The sequence below is a fragment of the Apostichopus japonicus genome, chromosome 11 (genome assembly GCF_037975245.1).
Source record: "Apostichopus japonicus isolate 1M-3 chromosome 11, ASM3797524v1, whole genome shotgun sequence".
Classification (NCBI taxonomy): Eukaryota; Metazoa; Echinodermata; class Holothuroidea; order Aspidochirotida; family Stichopodidae; genus Apostichopus; species Apostichopus japonicus.
The window spans coordinates 28,004,564-28,025,805 of record NC_092571.1 but is presented as its reverse complement, the minus strand read 5'-3'; the positions used below and the strand labels follow the sequence as shown (position 1 = coordinate 28,025,805).

Sequence of the window (21,242 nt, the reverse complement as noted above, 5' to 3'; positions counted from 1 at the left end):
CACTGATGGATTAGTTTAAATTGTATAGCACACACACTTTTAAACTTTTGGGATGTACTCTTCATATTATTAGAATACACAGGAACATACCAAATTTTCTGATTGTGTTCTCCAATCATTTTTGGAGTCAGGTCACCTATTTGATCCTAAACCTACCACATACTGTACAAGATATAAGTGAGACACACTCCTAGATGTTCAACCAAATGTAGAATATTGAGTGACTGATTAATGAATGTGATACCACTCTCAACATTCAGACACTTTTCAAATTAATAATCACATGTTACAGTATGTTCAAATTGGAAAACTTTTACTGAACATTATTGGGGAGTTTCAACTTGAAAATAGTTGGCCACTCTCATGAACTCAAGTAGGTTGTTACATCTATAGACGATTTAGTATCAGTTTCAACAAACTGAAATTAAACAAAAAATAAGCTCAAAAAGCTAAATTCCCAAAAGTACTCTATTTTATAGGACATTACAGCTAATGAAGAAAATCACTTACCCCTTTCATTTCCCTTCTCTGGTTGTCTTCCGTCTTCTGTAATTCTTCTTCTTTAGCACGATAAAGTTTCAAGAGCTGCCTAAGATTCCCATGATCACCCACAGCTGGATTTAATCCAACCCGAGCTAAGCCTTTTGAGAAGTCAGTCATGGTCGCTGGATTCTACGCTGATCGGTTACTACAGTACTATAATAGTTGCCACATTCTTGGCCCTTGAATGAAGAGATGATCATTTTGCCTTACTGTAGTATATTCTTCTAGAAAACTTTGAAACTTTATTAATGTATTTTTTTACAGTAATCTGTCATTCACTTAACAATTTTGTGACAACCTAAACTCAGTTCAGTTCCCATTTAACTAATTTATCAGGGAATATCAATATTGCAAACACCTGAACACTTCACAGTGCACACACTCAAAATGACCTGCCTTCCGTCAGAGGTCAGTTAAACAGGTCAGGTTTGTTGTGTCATTTCCTAGCTAACAACTCATCAATGAATATGTTACAATTTTCATTGACACACTTGAGCACTATTCTCAACTTTTATCAATTCTCAGTTGTTCAGTAGCAAATCAAGATAGCTAATGGAGCATAGCCAAATCTAGTCTGCGTCTGGTGCTGCGCAAATCTCCTGCCCATTGTGCTGCTACTGAATATTCTTCATGGCCCAGTGACCACAGTACTTCACTTGGCAAGTTAATGAGGCAGCCGTGGGTTGGGTCTACGAACACATAACAATTGCCTTTCTTAGCAACAAGAAAGAGTGACAGAACTTTATGAATAGGAGCTTACTTTACACAATCCGTCGCAACTTATCAATGGTCTATTGTTCGCATTCATTGAGCCTTGGTTTATTGCCTATTGCCATTCAATTGGTCTCGATATCATTTCCCCTTCCACAATACTGCATCCCATGATTGTGTGTAGCCTAACCACACTGAAGTCAATGGAAAAATCTAGCCTACAGTAACTATAGTGCAGTCTTCGTGAATGTAAAAGTGCCATTCACGGTAAATGATGAGCCTTCCTACTGTAACTCCTAACCTACTCGCAAGTGAAATGTCAATGACTACTCTTGCACACTACAAGGTGTCACACGGCCCAGCGCGAGAAGATCGCTGAACATTGTATTAAATTTTATAATCAGCATCACAGGAAATGTTTTGAACCACTTATTGTATTCCACATTGATTTCTATTTTTTTTCTTGTATATACTGTAACGTTCGTAAACCCAGACTGTGTAAGTGTCTTCTGAGTTTGACTTCAGTTCGAACAAATTCTAGATGCTATCACACATACAGTATTCATACAACTTTACTGTGCAAAGTTTTAAGAATCGCCGCTCTCAACGAAAGCCTGCAGAGCAAACTTACACGAGTTGACATTTGCACTGATTGTTACTTGTACACATGACAGTAGTGGTCTTGTCGAGGATGCACCTGTGCTACTGTACGTATACAGTAACTATAGCGGTTATAAGGACGCAACCAATTCATAGTGGGTGTTGATCTACAGTAGTGTCAAGAGAAACTTTTTTGGAAACTTGCCAAGATTCAAGTACAGTATAAACCAAAACACGCAGCACTTGTACCGTATTGTACATGTTGAATATTTCAAAATATCGGAAATTCAACTTTTAAAAGATTGTAAGAAAGATATATATATCTTTTCATTTTATAACATTACATCATACACTCTACTCTAACTATTATCTGTCAAACACGAAATTTACCGTTGAATGTTTTACTCTCAACATTACTTCTTTTTTGTTCTTTCTTTTTTATTGGTCATCTAGCTTTTACCTGCCGTACTGTGTTTGTATGTGGTCATGTTAGTAAATTTTTACGTGACGCACATCATATATATACCAACTGCACGATACCATTTTCTAAGTGGCCTAGCTTTTACTTCTGCGTACAGTATATTTGTTACAAATAGGATGCATCTCAAAGCTGTTCGATAAAAAAGGCATTGAAAATTTCAAATTCTTCACACACAAAGCCCAAGTATATCGGGAATATTATTGTCCAATCAAATAACTCAACCAGCAACACTGCTGCACTGCTAAATATCTATGAAAATTAGTAATGAGTTTCACATACAATTAAGTCTATTGCGCATTTCTGTTGAAGTACTGTATAAACTCGTAAATTTTGTCTTCAGCTAGCTGACACATAACTGTTGCATATCCGGTCCCAGAGCACAGTCTGGCATTTTTGAACGAATTTTGTTTAAGACAATGTTAATATTTAAAGCAACTGGAATTTACAGTATAAACTTGGTAGTAATTTATCATAAGGTCGATATTGCAAATGTGGGCATATATTTTCTATTCCTTCTTCTTTCCTTTTTGTTTTCTTTGTGAGTGCGACTGGGGTGGAAGTTCCTTCGGGTTCAGTATAATTTTCATGTGAACATGAAAATAAGATGATCGAAATGAAACAAAACAAACAATTTCTCTTGTCTGTGTTTATACACTGGAAATGTAACCGTTTGCGCAAAGGTAAACTATACAAAAGATCGGCACACTTTTGCAACGATAAAGTGTATTGTCTGTAGAACAAAAGAACGTAGCAATGCTGGTGCCAGGATCGTCCAAGTTGCTTAGAGTTACTCATGCATATCTTTAAGCTCCTCCCATTCTGCATAGGACTTCTGCAGGGCTAGGGAGCTCATTTTACAGTGTGCAAAAAGTGTTAAGGGGTCATTGTGCAGTTTTGGCTCCACCAGGCGCCGACTAGATTTGGCTACGTTCCCTAAAGTGGTTAGCTGCAGCCATGCAAACAATCTTACTGAAGTCCTTTTACAATTATTAAATATGGAGGAACAATGATAGGTTGTTCTCATCATAATAATGCATGGATATTTGATGATGGAGCTGGTGCAGCCACTTCTGTGGAACCCTTGGAAATCTTGATGTTGCCACTCAATTTGTGTGGTGCTTTTGTATGGATATTCTAAAATTTCTCAGCATATTGTTATGAAATAGTGATACCATCTCTTTGATGTTACCGAAACACTCCATCGAGACACCTTACGGGCCTCTTATGTATTTATCTAGGTCATGGATTCAGTTTTCCCACGAGAAGTTTTTAACTATCTTATTGAATCTTGGTACAGGGCCTTTTCCCAAAATAGATTCCATTATGTCTGTGGAACATTCGAGAAGGTTCTCTCACGTGGTATGGAAGTTTCCATAGAAAGGGGATGGACTTCCAAACTCCCAACCAATCAGGGCAGATCAGTGCCAGTGCACTTATTTTTATATCGTTAAGTTAATACAGGATGGTCAGGTTATTGGCTGCCTACTGATTATGCGCAGAGGGATTTTTATAGAAGTAAGGTATAAAAAGAAAAAGGGGGCCGAAAGTTTATCACTTGGTCAGCAAATTTATCACTCCGCCGAAAGTTCATCACTCCTAATTGCTTAATTGACGGAGTCAAGTCTAGTCAAATCATTGTAATTTAGTTTTATTTGTAAAGAGAATCGACAGAGAAGAAATTATACCGAATCATTAATCAAATCCTATCTCGTCAAATTGTTTTTTGTGTGAAGTCATTGTTTTCTTCCGTTCGAGACATCTCCTGAAGAAGCATAAATACAGCATCAAGATATCCCAGTACCTTTCTATCGCGAGTCCCGATATAGTTTTACTATCGGTGGAAGCGGGCTCGTCACAATATTACATGGTGGAGATCGGTTGCTTTCTTCAGGAACAAAACGGTAACGGAACTTTTCACAACTTTCGTTCGTTACCATCAATAACGAACAGGTGATTTTTTTTGGCCCGAAGACCTAACGAGGAACACAACGTATGTTCACGACCTAGCCTAACTGAAACACTCTACGAGGGAAGTCAGCCTATACTAGCCTAAGCCTGTACACCGGATGCCGGAACCACTGATCTGTACACTAACGTTAATCAATCCAGCAGCAGTTATCGAAGCAAATGAAAGTATAGATCTTTTGAGGAAGTTATGTATATATTTTCTTTTCCTCAAATATTCATGCAAAAGTAAATTTCTTCAATGATGAAGCAAGAAGTTGAAAAGACAAGATGTTAAGTATTATGTAAATTTGAAGAAAGATTTGTTGATGTCATAGTCTATGGGGTCTCTTTTATGGTATCGAATATCTAGTACTTTGGTACTTTACTAGACTATCATTCGGAGTGCATACCTAGGGTCACCATGCTATCGAGTCACATTTTGTTGATTTTCTTGAAGTGAATGTATATGATTCACAAGGTTTCAAAGCAGTTTTGAAACTATGACTTCATTAAAGACAAGGTTTTTTAAAGGAGTTTGTAATATTTTAAGGTTCTTTTTCTAGTGTACGAATTTTTTATGGAACGCTAGGTGTTCTGTTCAGTTAAAAGATAACTAAGTCAAGTTTTCTCTGATCTCTCCCCAATTCACGGCATGATTTCACTTTTGATATAAATGTATTATTGATGTATGAAATGCATAAATGTATTTTGTAAGAGATACTGCATATTTTGCTGTGTCATGTAACTTTAAGATATCTTAATGATATTTTTTTTTTAGATTACATCATATGATGTCATCAATAATGAAGAGGTACACAAAAAATTCATGGAGATAGTGTCAATGTATATACCATATGATCATTTTAATAATTCGTAACCAAGATGTTAACCTTTGAGATATATGAAGACCATTTATTGAAGTCAATGAATATTAGTGAATGTGCTTACAGTACTCTACCTTCTTGAGATAATGATAAGTTAAAGCAGTATGATGTTAAAATTTTGGAGTATCCAAAAATTTTAAAAGATTGAGGGGGATGTTATGAAATAGTGATACCATCTCTTTGATGTTACCGAAACACTCCATCGAGACACCTTACGGGCCTCTTATGTATTTATCTAGGTCATGGATTCAGTTTTCCCACGAGAAGTTTTTAACTATCTTATTGAATCTTGGTCTTGGTACAGGGCCTTTTCCCAAAATAGATTCCATTATGTCTGTGGAACATTCGAGAAGGTTCTCTCACGTGGTATGGAAGTTTCCATAGAAAGGGGATGGACTTCCAAACTCCCAACCAATCAGGGCAGATCAGTGCCAGCGCACTTATTTTTATATCGTTAAGTTAATACAGGATGGTCAGGTTATTGGCTGCCTACTGATTATGCGCAGAGGGATTTTTATAGAAGTAAGGTATAAAAAGAAAAAGGGGGCCGAAAGTTTATCACTTGGTCAGCAAATTTATCACTCCGCCGAAAGTTCATCACTCCTAATTGCTTAATTGACGGAGTCAAGTCTAGTCAAATCATTGTAATTTAGTTTTATTTGTAAAGAGAATCGACAGAGAAGAAATTATACCGAATCAATAATCAAATCCTATCTCGTCAAATTGTTTTTTGTGTGAAGTCATTGTTTTCTTCCGTTCGAGACATCTCCTGAAGAAGCATAAATACGGCATCAAGATATCCCAGTACCTTTCTATCGCGAGTCCCGATATAGTTTTACTATCGGTGGAAGCGGGCTCGTCACAATATTACAATATTCATTTCTAACCTCACATCTAGGCATGGTCTAGCTAATATGAGAAACGTTTTTTCCAACCTGCTTTCAAAAATCAAAATATTAGTTTTTAATGCGTTTCTGTTACTCTTCATGACTAGCCCTATTGTTTTCATTCATTGGATGACATTTTTCATCATTGAACAACACTGGTGGTAGGCTATGTATCGGATAGACTTCAAGGCCTTAAAAGTATTATAGCTGCCCAACCTGGTCGGGCTATTCGTGTAACTAGGCCTACAGTACTTCTAGTACGTAAGTTGTTACTTGTGGTGTAGGCCTAGGCCGTGAACACTTTTACACAGTACAACTTATAAGTTAAACCACCGCCTTTTTTAAGTAAACCCACCGTTTAAACGTTTACTTAGAATTTTTCTTACTTTGCTCACATGATGGTTTACTCTGGGTTTAAAAATCCATATGGCCAGGTTACACACAATAGGATATATTGTGACGATTTTCATTTAGTTCAACGATGTTAGCACGGAATTTGGCCACTACGTTCGAATATACATGTTATGATTTTAATATGGCGCGCCATTAGTGCAAAAATTATCGTTGCTACATTGAAATTAAACGTTGTAGAGACACATACCATGGCATGAACAGTTATAACAGCTACGAAGTAATAATAAACCGCAGCATCAAATACAAGCGAACGCCAAACTTAATACATAGCATCAATTAACCAGCTATTTGTTTTTATAAGTTTACTATTCCTTTGATAACTTTATTCTACCTGTTGGATGTTGGTCTAACCGTCGCTGGCCAAACGATTTGTAACAAGGAATTCAAAGTCTTCGGTTTTGAGTATAGCGTTTCTGTGTCTTGCTTTGTTGGAAGAATGTAATAGTAATAACTGATCCACGGTCCCCCGGCCTCACAGTTTTGCAAGGTCGGTAAGAGTGACTGATCCATAGTTTTTCCTTTAGGGAAACTAAAAAAGAAGAAGAGGCGAGTGTTCTACCGAATTGCCACCTCTCTGGCCCACTGGCGGATCCAGGGCCTTTGTTTGGGAGGGGCCAAAGTGGCATTAGAGTGAGAAAATTTTCTATTGCGTCAGATGCAATTTGGTGCGACAAAAGTGTACAATGGCGATTTTAATTTTCTTCTAAAAAAATGTTTCCCAGGTGTAATTTTCTAAAATATTTATAAAACAAAGTTGGGATCATCTTTCTCAAGAAATTTTATTTCTCATAGGTTATAAATTTCTTACAACCAGCCTGTAACTGCAAAATGGTGTTAAACTGTAAATCCTCATGCTCATACATTTACATAGCTCCCAACTCTCTTGAAGGCAAATGCTGGTCCATGCCACGAATCGCCGTCCTGGGGGAGGGGTATAAGGGGGAGGGGGTGTCCCCCTCCCCTTTTGATTTTTTTTGGAATCCTGGTGATGCCTACATGTAAAATGGTGGCACTTAGAAAGGCTTTTGTCACCCAAAATTTTCTGAGAAATATGCATTTTTTTGTGTGTAACATCAATAAATTGAATAGTAGGTGATAATTCATTCTTTCCCGTGGCATGAAAATGTTCGCTGCTCGCCCCAATGAAAAGAAATATAGGCTAATTGGAGGTTCAAATGATGCTGTACAGGAGGTTTTATACTCTATTATGCTAAATGCTAAGGAATGATAGTTGCTAAGTCAAAAATTTATGCAAATTTTTTTATGTATACTTGACAATTACAATGCGGTTTTTTCGGACGCTTGTGCGGGTCAGCGGGTTTGGGTGTAAGAATGCGGGTCTAATTCCCGCGAATTGCGGGTCAGTTGGGAGCTCTGCATTTAATTTTAAACCAGAAAACAAAAAGGTTTAGACTAGTCTACCACTGCTGTTCCTCTCGATTTTTTTAATTTCCAATCATATGATTTAGCGGATGTTCGGAAACACTTTTTGGCTCACCTTTGGGGGGGGGGCCATGGCCCCCCTTGGCCCCCCTTGGATCCGCCAGTGCTCTGGCCAGTGGCGGAGCTAGGGGTATTGGTCAGCAGGGGCGAGAATGGTCTGTAGGGCGCTTTCGACACTATCTAAGCGGAGGGCCACCACAGGTTGGCCCTTAGCGTACAGACATTTTGTGAGTAAAGATACTCCCTAGATCGCCGGAAATGACCCTTTCCGAGTCTGGCTAATTTGCAGATAAACGAAGAATAAATAGGTGTCATTTTGCCGTGTTATTACTCTTCCATATTGGTTATAATTATTAGTCGTTACAACAATAATGATAATAATAATATAAGTTTAACCATTGAAAAACACATTGCAAATTATTCTTCTTTCAGTGATTGCCCCAAAAATTCTCAGCATATTGCCCGAGTTTTCACCCAAAAATTTGTGCCCCCCCCCCAGCCCCTGCCTCCTACGCCTATTGCCACCAAGGAGGCTTTCTCCTATTACCTAGGCGCAACCTTTAGCTGGATTGGATATGCTTTTGAGGTGAACAGTGTTTCTAAGATAGCATATCAGTAAGCTTTCTGTTAGACTATTGTGCATACTGGTACAATGAGGTTGTGGTTAACAAATCCCGATGAATCTTCTTTGTTCTTAACAACTTAACTTCAGCACTGGAGTGAAATGCAACATCAGTTTTACATGTTTCAATCAGTTCAGGAATACATTGGGGTATGTCCTGAAGGTCAGTTTGTGAGGAATCAGCTGAGCTAAACAAGAGTAGTATTTATCACTGAGAGCCAGAGACGAAAAAGCCCATCCCGCAGACCCTCCTCTGGATTATGCTGCTGCAAGTAGAGCAAATCAGACCAAGTCGACTGTGATAAGGGATACCAATAAAACCTGGAAAATGCATAAATGCACCCAAAGTGGTCCAGCTTATCAAACTTGATGACTGGAAGTGTTGTTGCAGACTTAGACCTTGTCACTTCGTAGACAGTATAACCCATATATGTATTACATTGTGCATTGTGCACATTGAAATCTCTGAAAATACATCTTTACGGATCTAAAATGATAATTGTATAACATTCTGTTGTTGTCTGTATTGTGACGACTGCAAAAAAATATCAGTTTGGGAATTAAAAAATAAATTACATCTGTCACTTAAGGTGGCATACTCCTATTAGAGTCTACATTCATCCGCCCGTTGTTTTCTTTCAGGAAAGGTGTCAACAAGCAGCAGGAAAACATTTTTGTTGACCGGTTATCAATCAGGATCTGTTCATTTTTTTGTAGCTTGCATGTTGACGAGCATAAATGGAAGTACATGTGGTGCAAACGTGGGTCATTTGAGGCAATTTAGGCCCCTTTAGACCTCCCAGGAGCAGCGTACGAAAATTGTTTACTACTGAGTGAAGAGGTCTGTTTAAAAGTGACGATAGTTGATGGTGCCATGAAGGGCCAACTTGTCAGCTATCCAGTGATGAGTAGCGTTTAGCTAGTGAGAACTTCTATCTTGATTTAGAGTCCACATTACTTGTGTGATTTAGTGTGTAAATCATTGGGGCTTTCAATAGGCGTATGCTACCATACGAGAGTTATTTTCATGAATTACAAACATTCTGTAGAAGGATACTGCTGTAATTACCTTTTCAATCCTATCAACTTCCTGTTAATAGCCTATCCAGTTTTAAACAGTGTAAGGTTCGTACTTCATGTATGGAAAGGCAAATTCATAAGTGACTTAACAAGCAATTAGCAATGGCGCTTTCTCTAAGCAGAGACACATAAGGTTACTTGGCTGGATGTACCTAGTAACCGCCAAGGGGACAGAGTCCTGGGGTCGAAGCCGTTGGAAGTTTCATGAAGTCTAATTTAATCGTTCTCTTTTAGCAATTTTCAAGCACAAAATATGGGACAAACTAAAACGAATGACCGAATGACAATTGACGTTGTACAGGGTTAAATATCATTTGTGAATGACAGCTAATGACAGCGAATGACAACGAAGGACAACGAAGGACAGTGGTGAGTGGAGTTATAATGAGTGGGTGGAGTAAATGCGGTTATTGGTTTTCTGCGCAAAATTGATTTGAGGAAAATCGCATGTTACGTGGTTGCAGGGTTTTGGTGCAGGGAGATTTTTTTTTGTGAGAATGCGCTTGAGTGCTGTGCTTTTGACATTTACCTCTGTAAAGCCGTTTCAAGATAGTATTGTTAGTTTCTAACAATTAATATCGAGAAAATGATGTTAAATTTACTTTTTAAAATCAGACTTACAATTTCGCTTACTATAAGGTGCGTTTGTATCTTGTTCGTACTTTACTAGATCTGTAAGCCACGCACTTCGCGTCCACTCGGTTTGCGTGGCTTTAATATACCCACGAAGTCTGAACTGTGATTTCCGGTTGAAGCAAATGTCTGTGCTGTCATTACTGTCATTCGTTTTAGTCAACGCAATTTTTTAGTGTGTACAACATATTGTCATTCGTTATGTGTAACGCAATTGTCATTCGTTTTAGTAACATCCCAAAATATGTGCTCTCCATTTAGCCAATTACTCCCCTTCCAATTCACCCGCAGGTTTCTACAAGTCTGCTAAGAACATTCGCATTAATACTAAACAAGAGACAAGAGATAGCAGTAGTATGAATTCTCTCTATTTTTAAATTATTAGCTACGGCTGACACTGAAAAGTTGACTCGTGACGAATATTGTTGACTCGTGACGAATATTGATATCTCTTCAACGTCATCATATGTACAGGATAGGAACTTAGAGGACAGTAAACATAATTTATTTCTTATCCATCCTTCACGAACTAACACCATTGTCAATGAATCGACGTCTGACCTATGACGTCAGCAATCGCACAGGCACGAATTTTGACGGTCAAACACCTACCCACCTTGTTTCAATGTGATCGGACTTATTTGACCTTTTAACTCACTTGACCTTGAACCCGACCCAAAGCACATAAATCTGTCCTATTTTATCATTCTTCTCACCATTTTCTACATTATCGTATGGTTTAAAGCCTTTTCCTATACATACTGACAAGCAGAAAATGGTTAAACCCAATATTATGGTTTCTTGACATGTGACCAATGACGTCAGATGACATAATAATCGGTGAGCTAAATGTAACGATTATGAATATAGTTAAATCCTGCCGAGGGGATATGACAAAGAAATGTATCACGGCGACGATTTTATTCGAAGAGCATAGACTTAATCCTTGCATTCGAGGAAAAGCGAAACCTGGTTTTATTAATATATATTAGCCTTTATACCTTTAAGATAAGAAAAGTGGGTACAAAATTGGTTCAACGAGCCACAATATGGTAAGCCGGTTGCATTAGCAAATCAGGTTCATGTTGTGTACGAATACACATGATGGTGCGTAAAGCTCACATTATAGACCTATTGTCAACACAGTTTTTTTTTTTCTGAATGCACGAAAAGGTTATTGCTAAACGCATTAGACATAATTTAAAGGGGTTTTTTTTGGGGGGGGCGGGAGGCGGGGGGAAGAGACTTATGTGGACGTGTTTGTCTTTAAGGCGATTACATTGATTCCCCTTGAGGTCCTGAAAATGTCAATGATGTGCTCGAGGACAGTATAGATCAACAAAACCATCAGGTTCGGTGTGTACATATTGCCATGTAAAGTGCCATTATTGTTATAAACTTTGGATCTAAATGAAAGATATTTCTATGTATTACGTTTGGAAGATAAAATGTATTATCATTTCACTAAATAACAATCTTTACTTCAATAAGGTCCGCTTGTGATTAACTCATCACTTGCGTGTAAAATCTAAATATGTATATGTATATTTATATGTACATATATAATTGTATATATAAAGATATATATATCAATATATATCAATTTATATCAATATATATATATATATATATATATATTTATATATATATATATATATATTATATCTATAATATATATATATGATATATATATATAATATATCTATCATATATGTATATAAATATATATATATATATTATATGATAGATATATTATATATATATTAAATATATATATATATATATACATATACATATATATATATATATATATATATATATATATATATATGTGCTGACAAATCTGATAAATCCAGGTAGCAAGTACTGTAAGGTATATAGTAAGAACTGATGATATGTGTTATCCCAACAAATGCATTTAACAGGAATTGTTGGGGTTACACGTAATCACAGTTCTAGACTGTAATCCTAATACCACATGCTACTGATTTATAGCACAATCCAGTTTTTACTTTGGTTCAACAATTTAAGATTTACAGTAGTAACTGTGTTCTCTGTGTGTATCGGGTGCGCTTATAAAACTAAGCAACACATATTTTGCTATGTAGGATACATTTGTATCATGCGATAATAGTTTCGTCTCTAATTTACTGATGCTTGCCTATAGCTTAATTGACCCATCATCTGATTCTTAATTGTTGAGTTTGCCCTTCTTTCAGCCCGTGGGAATGTAGTCGAGTCTACCAGATCGCAGTCCGAAAACTACCAGTCCGAGTCCGAGACTAGTATAAGTTCACAGCTGGACGAGTCCGAGAAATTCAAGTCCAGAGCACACCGAATTCCGTCCCTCGTCCCATATGCCTTCCACCCCACCACTGTCTTAACTCTGCCCAGGCCATAAAACTATATTCACCTACAACATGTTTGATGTGCTCAGTATAGCTTCTGTATATTTTCACGCGTACGGGGATGTATGGGTCTGGATACAGTTGCATATCCCATCATATCCCCTATACCCGACATCCCTCCAAAAGATGCGACAAAGCTGAAATTATTTCTCATACGAGTTTTCGTGACCATTTCGTCCCTCAACTATTATGTGAATTACAAAAAAGGCGTGGCAAATGAAGTGAATGAGTGGCAAAGCTCATTTGACAATTTCAAACCTAACTTAAACGCTCACGATGGCGGCATAGTTACCTTCCTCTTGATTTTCCTCCATTCTGAGTGTTTTCGGTTTGTATGATTCGTACACGACATTTCCTGTCATTTCGATGCTAGAATTTGATCCACTGATTCTACCGGAGTCTAAATCTTGTTTCCGGTTGGATCCATAAATCGGATTATCTACCATCTCAGTATCATCTTGAATCATGTTTGATGTCGCATCATTCAGTGAGCTATGTCTGTCGTCATTTACTTCACCATGTCCCACGTTGACGTTGTTTGCATTATTATCATTTGGACTGCGTGTCCGTCCTGCAGTATCAGTTAATGACAACGCATGAAACTGCTGTTTTTTTCTTTTCCTTTTTCTGTTTATAAGTACTCCGATTTGTAAAACTACTATAATAGCGATGATGACCACGATGGCGATTGCCGCTATTATTAGTATTATTATTATTGTAGGGAGATGTATTTGCTCGTATGTACTCGCGGAACCGATTGTGGCATTTTGGGACATCGTAATTCCTCCGTACGAACCACTGCACTGAATAGTTATTGGTAGATCGATACTTGCTCCATAATCGATAATCTTCAGCTGTAATGAATCCTTGATTCGAGTGATATTATAATTCCAATCGTCGAGAGGAATATTGGTCCATTCTAATACAACTCCACTCACATTACTGGTACACATGAGAGTAATGTTTTCTGTACTGTTTGTGGTGACTGTATAGTAAGATGGATGAATCGATACCGAGAATACCGGTAGCTTTAATGGTCCGAAGGAACAAGATTTATTGTAGCTCTGATAAGGAGCAGGTAACTGTTGTGTGACAGTACAGACAAAGGTACTGTTATTAAACGATGAATCCAGATATGATGAATAAGAAAGTGATACAGTCTCATTTGTTTCATAAATCGTTACATTTTCGTCACTTATGTTGTTAATCTCACCATCTCCATGATTGACAGATAATGAAATGTTAACTGCTGGAAATCCTACTGCAGACAGGCAACTGAAATTGAATGGTTCTTGAAAAGAATCGAGGAAGAAAGTAGTAGACGTGTAGCTTGAATTACACACAGGATAATCATGTGATGGACTGCTAAGTACTTCTATGATCAAAGACTTTTTAGGATAACTGCAATCATATTCGTCCCCATGTTTCCTCTCTATTTGTTTAATGGTTAGTGCACAATTTGTTTCATTGCATTCAAACGCAAATTCATCTGATAATGCTTCATCCAAACTCCCCAAGTAAACCAGCGTTGATTCTGTGGTTGTAATTAACATGTTCTTAATATTCCGTGGGTTACATGAAAACCTAATTGTATCGCCTTCCAAAACTGAATATATTTTCATAGTATCTTCAAACTGTATTTCCCTATATGCGTCACTTGCTTCAAGAATTAAAACGTTTATGTAAATGGCAAGCACCAGAATCCGCAATAGTGAAACTGGAGTCATCTTAACGCCTGCTATATTGTGTTTGAGGTCGATGAGATGTTCGATTATATACTGCAGATTAAATCAGGAACATGAAACAAAAATTAGGGCACAATGTCAATTAAAACGAATTTTTGATGCCCTAAACACACTGGCTTCAACTTACGACGATTCATTATCGGTTAAAGATTGCTGAAAGAGTGACTGGTCTAAACACATTTCTTTGAGGGAGGGGGAGAGTCTATTTACCCCGTTTAACTGTATGGAATTATTTTATATACTGTTCATTGATAGACATCCAAATGTTGAACGTATGGCAAATGATGAGGGAGGGGGGGGGAGGGAGATTGGGCGTTCTAAGCCCAGCCCACACTCCCCTGTAATCGCCACCCATCGACTTCGGTCCACACGAGTGACATGAACTTATGCCCATAACAACGCCACGTCGATGTCTCATAGTAACACCAACAACAAAGTATTTTCTCGTAACACTGAAAACGGTACTGAATTGGTTGAACAGCAGAAAAAAAAATTATACCAGTTGGCACCCAATGTCAATAGCAATGTCAATGTGAATGATGTAAGCAGAAGTGGGGTTCTTAGCCATGGCATTCCAATAGCTGCCTGATATATTTCAACGTGCGACTGAACATTTATAGACCAAACCTCACTGAAAATTTGGCAACAAACACCAATAAATATTTCGTTAAACTTATTAACTGGGATGTCATCTATGTTTAATATAATGACACTGAACGTACTCGACGTTCTCTTAACACTGCAAACAGTTCGATTTTGGTTTATTAAACATCGGTAGGCAAAATATATGTAGCGACCCTCTGATATTTTAGCTATTCATCAAATCTGTATAGAAGTCTGATTGTGTGAGACACAACGTATATGAAAATGTTACCTTAGCTGCGTTTATGGTGTCTCCGATAGTACTCAAATTCGTAGGAATTTAGCGAACACGGCGGATTATAATTAACGGCAGTTGTTCAACGTAATCCAAACATGCCTGTAATGTTAACAACATGAAACGGAACCCATGTTCACGATAGCCATATAACAAAGAATATGCACAACTTGATCACTACATGTATATATGTATAGTGACCGCAACTGCAAGCGAGCCTATATATAGTATTCCCTCTCGCAAAGTGGAACAGCCTACGTATTTTGTTTACAAACATTCTGTTGCCCAACTTTCTTGCTTATCTCCACTCCCATTTATAGTAAACTTGAACAAAGAGGACCAGTGTCCAACGAGAGAAAGTTTTGGGGTTATAAGTTCAAGTGTACAGCGACATCTTTAATCAGTCACTTCGTTCAGTGAATTGGTCAGCGAAGGTTGTTTTCTAAGCCGTAATATTACTTTAGCAATACAATATACCATCGCCTACACTACAGCGATAGCTGGCTAAAAAGGCCGATACTTCATATATTCTTCGGGAATCCACCGGACATTTTATGTGTGGGATGTAGCAATATGCAACCCACCAATTAATAGCGGATTCAGTTATTCAATTGTTCAATTATAAGGATTTTTATATATACGGATCTATCCTGGAACTGACAGTTCAAGTTCCCTGGACCGACAAAGAGGGTTAAACTAGACAGAACTATTATGAGAGGTAACAAGACCTCTAAATATACACTGCATACACTTTTAGCTGATATCGTACCCGTATAGATCAGTCCATTATCACTCGGGGGTTAAATTTTTCAGTCGGGCTTATTTTGCATTTAGCCGAGAAAGAGTCGGACCACTACCACGGGTGTAACCCCCACCCCGACCTTCTGCAACCTCACAAAAAGTACTTATAAGTTGAAAATTGCTAAAGGTTGAATTAAATATGTATCAGAATGCACCATTTGACGTCTCCCCCAATATTTTAGGTGAGGGATATAGTATTTATTATCTCCCCAATATTTGGTGGCATAGTTTTTTTTTGTGGCTATAAATAGAAATAGTGCGTGGATTATTTATCCAAATCATATTTGGCGGTCGCTAAATCCAACAAATGCTGTATATTGTCGTGGTCGTTTCTCTGACCTGTGACCGTATAGCAAGTTGTCACTCATGATTATTATCATGTCTGTACATCTCTTCTGCATGAGTGTAAGTACGTACACTTATATATATGATCCACATCGAAATGGGTTCACTGGGTTTCCATTTGGCCTGTTTCCTACAAGATTTCTAATCTCAGGCGCGTAGCCATGAACTAATAATGCATGGGGAGTGCCGTTTCCAGCGATATGGGAGGCATTTTCGGCCATTTTCTTGTACGCTTCGCGCCAACTTATGGTGGCGCTACGCTTAGTTAGTTTGCCTACAAGCTTCGCCCATCCCTTGACAAATACCTCGCTACGCGCCTGTCTGTGTCACAATTTGTTACTAAATACCAGCAAAAAACATCACAGACTTTCATCGAAAGTTGTTTTAACTTTTTTTTCGAAACGAATTAGCTAGACGGACCGCATCCGTAATTAAATTTGGTTTGCCGATAAAAAAAGGAAATAGGGCTCAGTGTAGCAACCAGTAACCATACATTTAAATATATATACAAAATATCACGAAGCGCGCGAACAATTTTGGGGATGAAAGTTGCTACGCGCCGGCACCCAAGCAAATGTCCCCCCCCCCCCCAATATTTGAAACAAATCGACGTCCCTGTGAAAGGGTATATTAGCATCGTTGTCAATTGAAACGAATTTATGTGTTAAGTCCCAAACACACTAGTTTCATCTACAGAACTTCGTTTTAAGTAATATATCACTAAGAGAGTGTCAGACCAACCCATTGAAGGAGGCTACTTGGTCCGTTTAAAGTTATGAAAGTGATTTGTATATTTTGTATGCCGATATATATATATCAAAATTTTGAACGTATAAGGTGGTTAATTATCCCAAATGTTTTAAGGAGAGGGATTCTAAGCCCTCGCTAACTTCCTGATCCATTATACTTGCCACCCAGTGACTTCAATCTACCTGAGTGACATGAATTTTTGCCGGCTAGCTCATACCATTACCAAAACAATATCTACTCTCAACACTGAAAACGTTTCTGAATTGTTTGAACAGAAGGAAGAATGTATTGCCAATTGGCAACCCTGTACTCTCGATCGTGCGATAATGACTATGTTAGTTCTGTAAGTAGAAATGGGATTCTTAGCCATAACCTTCCAATATCGTCTTGGAATATCTCTCCGAGTTTGACTGAAATGTATAGACCAAATCTCACAGTAAATTTGCAATCAAAACCATTCAACCATGTATCCAATAACTTAATTTTCCTGTACCATGATTTAATTGATAGAAATACATTATGCGAATGATTCTGAGTCAACTTTCGAGGGAATATTTCCAGTGAAAAATCTAGGAACATATACATATATATTAATTAAGATCGATCTTTAATTTAAGCGGAGACAAACCATGAGTACATCAGTGGTGTGTGCAAGGTGGGAAATATCCCTACCTCCAAAATTCCACACTTCAGTCGGGGGAACAGCTACGAAATGCCATATGTATAAAATATGTCCGAAGCATATTTTGGACACTTGCAACAAATGGCCTGAATTCAGGCGCCAAAATGTTCATTACAAATATGAATTTGGCAGTTGCATTCGGGATGTTCATACAATTTTTTTCGACACTGATATTATTTTGCACATGCTAATATTATTTTTGGACAAACTTATATTAGTTTCGACATGTTTATGTAAATTTGGACATGATTATTATTTTGGACACACTTTTTGTCAGCCGGTAGGGGTGTAGTCTAGCACGGATCGCAGTATGAGTTCACAGCTGCATGGACGAGTCCGAGAATTTCGAGTCCAGAGCACCGGACCGGATTCCATCCCTCATCCTATATGCCTTCCACCCCACCTCTCTCTACCTCTGCGCAGGCCACAACAGTGTATATTCACCTACAACATGTTTGATATGCTCAGTAAAGCTTCTGTATATTGTCCCGCGTACGGGGATGTACGAGAAGTATATACGAACAATAAGTTTAAGTAGAAATAATGGTTAATCTCCGTTTATTGTATTCCATATTGTGCTTGCTTCCAACCACCGCCTTATCCTCTCTGAAATATTAAATTGCCAGTTAACCGACACATACAACATAGATGCCAAATATACAACAGAGACATTTTAAGCAGCACAACACAAAATTATACAAAAAGATACAGTATGCATAAAATACAACAGATGCTAAAAATGCATAAGAGACATTTAAGCCATGAATAAAACAAGGCATCACAACACAAAATTATACAAAAAGATAAAGTATGCATAAAAAAAAACAGATGCTAAAAATACATAAGAGACATTTAAGCCATGAATAAAAAAAAACAGATGCGCGACAAGTGTTCTACATACCATAGACACAATCTGTAACAAATGATAGAAACCTTTTAGATATTGTCTGAAATCGCTTGAAGGTTAAGTACACATAATAGTACAATGCTCTTTTGTTCATTGTAGCTTTCAATAACTATTGAGCAAACTACCATTCCTTAGGCTATATTTTTCAAACCAAAGGCGTTAAGTATTTTGTCTGCCTGAATACTTCATATGCTTGAATACTAAGATTCTCTTAAAGTTATACCCGTTTATCATATGTACAATAGTTTCCTTTAATTGTGTAACTATCTCTCTCGTTCACACGTTTGGAATCGTTAGTGTCACTTCGTTCTATCGTTCTGCCTTGTGGATTACACAATACAAAAATACAAAATTTTATAACTCCTTGACAGAAGGTAGCTGCAATGTATTAATTCAATCACCCTTTTGCTTCCCTGCTGCCTATAAATCGTAAATATCTGAGCAAAACTATTGTTCTGTTAATTGATTTAAGATTATTTTCCCATCGTTTGAAATATAGCGCATAAACAAAACTTAATTAAATGCTTGAATTTGAGACAAGGTTATAAATGTGTATGCACTCATTTGAAAGAAGAGTGATTCAAAAATGATTTCTTTCTTTTAATCTAAGAGAGATTTGTTTACTAAAATTATCGAAGAGGAATTGGCATAAAATACTTGAAAGGCAGTTACGATATGAAACAAACTGAGCACGGTGCTAGTGATTAGAAATATCTTAACGTTTGATAAAATAACGTTTCTCTGCGAATGTTATGTCAAAGGACAACGTTGTTTCCTTTCTGATGTTTGCAGTAAAAATTTAAAAACCTAGCCAGAATTGCCACTTCGGAATGTTGCTAAGAAGGTGCTAATTACGAAGTTTGTTGAACCTATATGGTCAACCCTTATTCATAGAGAGATATATTCCAGGATGAATATAGGATTGCAAAGAAAGAATCGTGGGTTTGGATACAGTTGCATATCCCATCATATCCCCTTTACCCGACATCCCTCCAAAAGAAGCGACAAAGCTGAAATGATTTCTCGCGTCGTGACTATTACGTCCCTCAACTAATACGTGAATTACAAACTGACATTGTAAATACCGTGAATGAGTGGCAAAGCTTATTTGACAATTTCAAACCTAACTTAAACGCTCACGATGGCGGCATAGTTACCTTCCTCTTGATTTTCCTCCATTCTGAGTGTTTTCGGTTTGTATGATTCGTACATGACATTTCCTGTCATTTCGATGCTAGAATTTGATCCATCTCTGAATCTACCGAAGTCTGAAGTTTGTTTCCGGTTTGATCCATAAATCGGATTAGCTACCATCTCAGTATCATCTTGAATCATGTTTAATGTCGCATCATTCCGTGAGCTGTGTCTGTCGTCATTTACGTCATCAGGTCCCACGTTGACGTTGTTTGCATTATTATCATTTGGACTGTGCGTCTGTCCTGTATCAGATAATGGTATCGCAGGAAGCTGATGGATTTTTGATGGTAGATCGATACTTGATCCATAATCGAAAATCTCCAGCTGTAATGAATCATTGATCCGAGTGATATTATAATTCCAATCGTCGAGAGGAATATTGAGCCACTCTAATACAACTCCACTCGCATTACTGGTACACATGAGAGTAATATTTTCTCTACTCTTTGTGGTGACTGTATAGTGAGATGGATGAATCCATACCGAGAATGTCGGTATCATTATTGGTCCGAAGGAACAAGATTGATTGTAGCTGTGATAGGGAGCAGGTAACTGTTGTGTGACAGTACAGACAAAGGTACTGTTATTAAACGATGAATCCAGATAGGATGAATACGAAAGTGATACAGTCTCATTTGTTTTACTAATCGTTAAATCTTCATCACATATATTGTTTATCTCACCATCTCCATGATTGACAGATACTGACATGTTAACTGGTGGATTTGCTACTTCAGACAGACAACTAAAATTGAACGGTTCTTGGAACGAATCGAGGAAGAATGTATTTTTGGCGTAGCTTGAACTACACACAGGATAATCATGTGAACGACTGCTTAATACTTCTATCTTCAAAGACGTCTGGGGGAAATAGCACGTATAAATGTCAGCATGTTTCTTCTCTACTTGTTTAATGCTTAGTGTACAACTTATTTCATTGCATTCAAAGTCAAATTCATCTGATAACGAATTTTCCAATCTCCCTGAGGCAAGCAGTTGTGATCCTTTGTCATAAATGCTCATTTTATCAATATCATTTGTGCTACATAAAAGACCAACTCTATCGCCTTGCAAAACTGTGTATATCTTCATAGGATCTTCAAACTGAATCGTTCTATTTACAACAATTGCTTTCATAAATACAAACATTGCGAAAAACATCAGAACCCGAAATACTGATGCTGAAGTCATCTTATCACCTGTTAATTTGTGTCTGTTTTCGTGTAGATGAGAGGTACTAGCACAAACTGGAGATTAAAAGAGAAAAGAGAAGCATAAAGGGTTT

The 21,242-nt window shown here is 37.5% G+C and overlaps 2 protein-coding genes across 7 annotated transcripts in view; both read right to left on the bottom strand.

Moving 5' to 3' along the window:
• LOC139975639 (uncharacterized) overlaps positions 1–6,721 on the bottom strand; it is a 45,860-nt gene extending 39,139 nt beyond the window's left edge. For 2 of the 6 annotated variants that reach the window (XM_071983714.1, XM_071983715.1), the window contains exons 1-2: positions 6,440–6,719; positions 511–722 (exon numbers count right to left, since the gene is read on the bottom strand). In XM_071983714.1, coding sequence (XP_071839815.1) covers positions 511–660 — 150 coding nt within the window. In that variant the 5' untranslated portion in view covers positions 661–722; positions 6,440–6,719. Of the gene's footprint in view, positions 1–510; positions 1,838–6,439 lie in introns of those variants that run through there. The other 4 variants (XM_071983712.1, XM_071983716.1, XM_071983717.1 and 1 more) reach the window with 3 other exon arrangements.
• Positions 6,722–12,082: 5,361 nt separating this feature from the next.
• LOC139975638 (uncharacterized) lies at positions 12,083–16,291 on the bottom strand. Its single transcript, XM_071983711.1, has 2 exons — positions 15,273–16,291; positions 12,083–14,431 (listed from the first exon to the last, which is right to left on the bottom strand). The coding sequence occupies exon 2, from the start codon at positions 14,378–14,380 to the stop codon at positions 12,917–12,919; it is 1,464 nt and encodes a 487-aa protein (XP_071839812.1). The 5' UTR covers positions 14,381–14,431; positions 15,273–16,291; the 3' UTR covers positions 12,083–12,916.
• Positions 16,292–21,242: the final 4,951 nt, after the last annotated feature.

Excerpts from the sequence above, each read along its gene's own strand:
- LOC139975638 (XM_071983711.1), bottom strand. The coding sequence starts at position 14,380 with ATGACTCCAGTTTCACTATTGCGGATTCTGGTGCTTGCCATTTACATA.